Source organism: Calidris pugnax, unplaced genomic scaffold (assembly GCF_001431845.1).
Source record: "Calidris pugnax isolate Ruff unplaced genomic scaffold, ASM143184v1 scaffold15, whole genome shotgun sequence".
NCBI classification, from domain to species: Eukaryota; Metazoa; Chordata; class Aves; order Charadriiformes; family Scolopacidae; genus Calidris; species Calidris pugnax.
The window spans coordinates 200,185-206,063 of record NW_015090774.1 but is presented as its reverse complement, the minus strand read 5'-3'; the positions used below and the strand labels follow the sequence as shown (position 1 = coordinate 206,063).

The 5,879-nt window shown below is 66.7% G+C and overlaps 1 protein-coding gene across 5 annotated transcripts; it reads right to left on the bottom strand.

Moving 5' to 3' along the window:
- Positions 1-666: 666 nt before the first annotated feature.
- On the bottom strand, positions 667-5,845 carry TTC31 (tetratricopeptide repeat domain 31). Of its 5 annotated transcripts, XM_014944504.1 has the most exons (15): positions 5,540-5,845; positions 5,159-5,430; positions 4,858-4,941; positions 4,550-4,618; positions 4,214-4,381; positions 3,987-4,118; positions 3,836-3,899; positions 3,418-3,508; positions 3,189-3,330; positions 2,757-2,858; positions 2,585-2,675; positions 2,248-2,389; positions 2,002-2,076; positions 1,798-1,900; positions 667-1,615 (listed from the first exon to the last, which is right to left on the bottom strand). In XM_014944504.1, the coding sequence occupies exons 1-15, from the start codon at positions 5,808-5,810 to the stop codon at positions 1,490-1,492; spliced, it is 1,932 nt and encodes a 643-aa protein (XP_014799990.1). In that variant the 5' UTR covers positions 5,811-5,845; the 3' UTR covers positions 667-1,489. The 5 variants fall into 5 exon arrangements, with proteins under 5 accessions (XP_014799990.1, XP_014799953.1, XP_014799963.1 ...); XM_014944467.1 differs by having other exon boundaries at positions 3,836-4,118; XM_014944477.1 differs by having other exon boundaries at positions 2,248-2,386; positions 3,836-4,118.
- Positions 5,846-5,879: the final 34 nt, after the last annotated feature.

The following is a 5,879-nucleotide window of genomic DNA, read 5'->3' as shown; positions in this document are numbered from 1 at the left end:
CCTTCCAGCTGGTAGAGGAGAGGAGGCGCCGGGTCTCTGCCCGGCCCCTCGGGGCCGTGGTACGGGGCGGCAGAAGGGATGAGCAGCGGCCATCACCGCTGCCTTGGGGCTGGCCCAGCCCCGCAGCCCCGGTACCGGCCCTGCCCGACCCCGAGACGGGGCGCACCCAGGGAGCCCCCGCGGCCCCAGGAGCTGGGTGTCCCCGTTTCCTCCCGGGCTAAGGCAGCACCCGGGGGCCCCGTGCAGCATCGGGCGGTCCCGGTGTCCGGGCAGACCCGCTCCCCTCAGAAGGACCGGGGGAGCTGCGGGGCTGCTGCACCGGGCGGCCGGTGCGGAGGGCTCGGGAGGCGGCACGGAGGACGTATCCCGGGGAGCTCTGCAGCGGGGTTTGTTGCACATCCGGTGCTGGGTCTCCGGTACCCGCGCCCAGGTATGCCCCGGCCCGGGCCACCGTGGGGAGCTCTGTCGGGGTGGGGCCACACCGGACCCGGTACACGGAGCCGCCGCCGCCGCCGGGCCGAGGCCGCCCCCTGCTGGCCGCCGGTGGGACTGCGCGGCGGCCGGTACGGCATCAAGAACCCGTTGGGCACGGGAGACTCTGGGCCCCTGACCCCCCCAGGGCCAGGGCGGGCAGCAAGGCTGGAGAAGAAGGCAAGGACAGACGGCTTCTGCTGGCTCGATTTTATTAAGAAAACCCAAATTGGGTACAAAATCCCTGAAGGGGCAGAGGGTAAGGGCTGTCCCCAGGCACAGCCCTGTCCCACCACCCGCAGAACGCTCTCCCTGGCACCAGCACAAGGAGCTCCAGGGTGGGCACTGACCCACCCTGGCCTCCAGCCCCAGGAGCAGGGGCTTCCAGTGTGCCCCCGGGAAGGCGATCCCTGCACCCACAGGAGGGTACGGGCTGGGGGGAAACAGCACAGCCCACCCCGCCAGAGGAAGCCCCACAAGGCACAGCCACTTCAGGCACCAGGAGGGGGGGGAGACCCCTGCCCACAGAGGGGGCAGGAGGGGGGACAGGTCCCCCAGGGAAAAGGCACAGGCAGGGCTAAGGCAGGCTTAGCCCTCTGCAGAGCCCCCAGGAGCCATGGTGCTGGGGGGAGCAGGGGTGCCACTGCCAGCCCCCCACCCCAGTAGAAGGCACCTCCTCAGCTCCTTCCTTGCTGGGCACCAAAGCCCAGCGTGTGGCCAGGAGCTGCTGATCATGTTCCAGGCCCCCGGGGAGGGGGGCAGAGCAGGCAGGCCCTAGGGTTAGGCAGGAACCAGCAGGCTCCTCAGGTTGGGGGCAAATGCCCGCAGTGGCCGATGCCTCCACGGCTCCATGCCAGGAGGGCTCTGTGCGTGGCAGGCACTGTGCTGGCTCCTGGGCAGGGGACCACGCTGTCCCACCATGGCCGTCCAGCGGGCCCAGCTCCTCTGCGGTGTGCCAGCAGCACAGGAAGGCACCACGCAGGGCCAGGCTCCACTGCGGTCTGGGGACACCCCCTGGCTACAGGAGCCCCCCAGGGAGGGTGCCCACTTTGCCACGGGGCTCCGAGTGCCAGCGGGGGGGTGGGGTGGCATGGGAGGGGTGCTTCAGCTGCAGCACCAGCCTGCTTCCCTCCACCTCGGTATCCTGCGGGGAGAGAGAGGGGGAGTTGAGCTGGCAGCACCACCCCCACGGCGGTAGGAAAGAGGACAGGGCTGGAGGGGGCCAAGCCCGGGACAGACACCCCCATGTCCCAGGCCCAGCACTGCCTGCTCCTCTCTTCTGGCCCCGAGGGGCTGTGGGGCTCCGTGGCACAGTGGCCACCTCACCTGCTTGGCTATGTAGGCTGCTTCCGCTGCCACCTTCTTTGTGTAGTTGATGAAGGCACAACGTCTCTCTGGCAGCATCCGGATGGAGTGGATCTCCCCAAACCTGTGGGGTGGAGCGTTAGAGTCCCCTGTGCCTCTCCCTCCCAGGGCTCGCTCCCCAGGGAACAGGGGCGCTGTGGGGGCTCAGTGTGGGGACACACTCACGGGCTGAAAGAGCTGTGCAGCACCTTCCTGCTGATCCTGGAGGTGATGTTCCCCACCCAGAGGGGATAGCAGTCCCTGCCAAACCACACCAGCGTCACCGGCAGCTGGCGCCATCTTGCAGCAGCTTGAAGACCCCTCCATGGGAGGTCTGGTATCCACCCACTCCTACCCACCGCCCCCACTAAGCACCAGTGACTGACCCAGCCCAATATGGGGCTGCCCTGTCCCCACCAGCCCCAGCCCTACCTGGCAGGATGGGTTGGAGGCAGTGTCTGCTGGCTACTGCCTGTGGCCCGGCCCTGGGCTCTCGTCTGGCTCCTGGAGCTCACAACGGTCACGAAGCCACTTGTGTCTGTGTCCCAGCAGTTCCCACTCGCCCATGCCTCTGCTGAGAGACAGGGACAGGCTCAGCTGGCTCTGGGGGCTGGCACAGCATCCACTGCAGGCCAGCCTCAGGCCCAGCATCCCCCCTGAGTTTCCTTCCAGCCCCAAAGCCAAAGCCCAGGTCCACCCGCACCCCCCAAGCTGCCAGCTCTGCCAACAGCTCCAAAGGGAAATTGCCACTGGTGCCGAGTTCCCTTACCAGAGGCAGGCAGTGGTGGCTCCCCAGCCTCCAGCAGGGACGGGGACACAGGGAGCCCCCCCGGGCTGCTCTGGCCACGAGGACTGGTCTGCTGTGGGGAGAGAAAAGGTCAGACACCGCAGGGCAGCAGCCAGGGATGGCAGGGCTGGGGGTGGCAGGGCCAGGGACTTACCCGCAGCAGGGCCCGGCAGGCCTCCAGCTGGGCAGACGCCTCGGCATTGGTACCGTCCAGACGCAGCAGCTCCTCAAAAGTTCTGGCAGCCTCGGCATAGCGCTGGGGTCCATCGGAGAGGGGCTGAGCTCCTGCTGCCCACACTGCCCCCCTGCCTGGCCAGCCTCGGCTATTCGCCCCCCACCCTGTTCCACCTTACACAGGGCTCTGCCTGGCCCTGCTGGCACCCCACAGCCCCGGCACTTTGCAAGCCCCCTATCCACCCCACCCAGCCTGGGCACTCTACAGACCCCTACCCAGCCCCACCGGCACCCCACAGCCTCCCTGGACCACCATGGGACTGCACAGCCCCCATCCAGCCCACCCAACCTGGGCACCTTGCAGCCTCTGCCCAGCCCCAGCTCCCTGCATCCCCCAGCCCAGCCCTGGTACCTTCAGCCCCCGCAGCGCCTTGCCCTTGCGGAAGAAGCCTTTGGGCCACCCGGGCTGCAGCCCCAGCGACATCTCTGCATCTTTCAGGGCCTCCTCGTAGCGCTGAAGCTTCTCATAGCAATATGAGCGGTTCCCAAAGAGCCTGCAAGGAAGGTGGGATCACTGCTGACCGCAGCAGGCCAGGACCTCGAGTCCCCAGGAAATGCAGCTCCTGAGCCCCATCGCTCACCGGTGCTCCCTGGGGTTCAGCTTCACAGCCTCCGTGAAGGCCTGCACTGCCTCGGCGTAGCGGCCCTTCTGGGCAGCTTCATTGCCATGGCCTGCAGGGAAAGTGTTGCCTGCTGCTGACCCCCCAGCCCAGCTGGGAAGCAGAGCTGTGTCCCCTGCCTGCAGCAGGGACATAACCACCTGCTAGGAACAAGCAGAGGGGAGAGGGGCGGCAGAAGAGACAGCAGCTCTGCCATCACCCAGCCTCGAGGGAAAGGCACCCTGGCGACCGCCCAGGGCTGCAATGGCCTGCAAAGAGCCGTGCTGGCAAGGAGCCCTGTCACAAGTCCTCCTGAGGCAGAGCTACCCACGGAGCTGGGAAGCAGCAGGGCAGAGCCCCCATGTGTCCACCCCCTTTTCTCACTGCCTGAGGCACTGACCTGCGAGAATCAGGCTCTGCTCCACCACACTCGTGTCCAGGGCTACAGGCTCTGGCTCAGGCACCTGTAGTGCAGGCAGGCAGGGCAGCAAGAGCTTGGGTGCTGCAGGACAAGCAGGTCCCTCCCCAGGGTCCTGTGGGCTTGAACTCACCTTCTCTGGCACCCTCTTGCCTAGCTCAGCATCATTCATCTTAGCTGGCTTCTCCTTCCCAGGTGCCGGCAGCCTCACGCCCGCTTTCTGCCGGGCTTTGAAGACGAAGGTGCAGCTCAGGTCCAGCTCATCCTGGGAGAGGCAGGGTGGACAAGGCGGGCAGAGCCCCAGGTCTGTCCACAGGGCAGACCCCACACCAGGCTGGCACCCACACCAGGAGCCCTCACCTCCATCTCTTCACCCCCTGTCTCCTGGCCTCCTTCCTCCTCTCCCAAAGAGGCTGTGCCGTCCCCGAGGCATGGCGAGGGGCTGGAGTCCAGCAAGCCCTCCTGCTCTTCAGCATTGCTGTTTTGGGGGTGCCCAGTACCCACAGTGCTGCTCAGGGATGAGGTGCTCTGGAAGGAAACGGCAAGAGATGGCAGCCAGGGCAGTAGGATTCTGCCTGCCCGCCCCTCTCTCCACAGTGTCCCACCTTCAGAGACCTAAAGGACCCCCGAAGGCAGCACGGCCTGGCTGCCACAGCTGGGCATGGGCTGGGGTGAGGGGCCAGCGCAGTCACTCACCGACTCAGCCTCCTGCTTGCTTTTCAGCTCTTGTCCCAATTTCTCTCGTTTCTTCCGGTCTTTCTGCTTCTGAAAATGGGAGAGCGAGCCGTGAGCGGGCACCAGGCAGAGCAGTACAGAGCTGCACCTGGCCTGATGCCGTGGCTCTGCCTCGGCACCGGTGCCAGTGGGAAGGAGCAAGCCTCAGGCTGCCCCCGACACACACTTTCCCCCTCAAAGCAACAGTGAGGCTCAGGAGGAAGGGAAATGCAGGCAGCTGCCTGCACACCGTGGGCTGGCAAGGTGAACCCCCTGCAGAGCGCACTGACCTTCTTCTTCAGCTTCTTCTTCTCCGCCTTCTTCTTCATCCGCTCCTCCTCCGCTACCAGCTCCTGTGCGTTCCTCTCTGCTTCCTGGGGGAGTGAAGCCATGAGCGCCAGTGCCCAGCACCACACCGTGGCTGGGAGAGTGGGACGGCCCCGGGCATGCCATAGGCAGCCCCCGGCCCCCTGCGTCCCCAAGGAGAAGGGCGGACAAGAGGGACTGAAAGATGTGACGCAACTGAGGTGATGCGGGGAGCAGGAATGGGCAGCAGACCGGCAGCCCACGGGCAGGGAGGGTGCCCCTCACCTCGGCTGTAAGCTGGTGCTTCCAGGGCGCAGGCAGCCTGTGCATCTTCACCTCAAGAGCGCTCGGAAGCGGACGAGTGGGCAGAGGCTCCTCACACAAGAAGGACTTCTTGAACCCACAGAAGTTGTAGGGGGGCTCGCTGTCCTCGCTGGACACATCCCACTGCTGATTGAAGCCAATCCATTCCTCCTCCTTTTCATAATCCTCCACCTCTTCTTCCTCCTCCTCATTGGACTCCTCCAGCTGGCTCGGGTAGTACCAGAAGTCCGGGCCTGCACAAGGAGAGAACCGGGACGGTCAGTGACAACACCCCGAGCGCCGGGACCCCCGGAAGACTCCCCCCACAACCCCACTCCCGCTCGGCGACTCCTCCTGACTCACCGTGGCCAAAGGTGTCCTGGGCCCCGGACGCTTCCCCAATCGTGCTGCGCTTCACAAGGCGGAAGGGTGCCTGCGGCGGCACCGGGAGCTGGAGCGGCGGCACCGGGAGCCGGAGGGGCGGCACCGCCTCCCGCAGGGCTCCCGGCCCCAGCCCCCGCCACCCCAAGCTCCACACGTACCTGCTGCTGGCCGCGCAAGGCCTCGGCGGCGCCGAGCAGGCAGTGCCGGGGACAGAAAGGCGCTGCGGGGAGCGGAGCCGGCTCTGAGCCATCGGAAACGAAACCGAAACACGGCGGCGGGGCGGAGACCGGCTCTCCCCAACCCCGCCCCCCCACCCCCT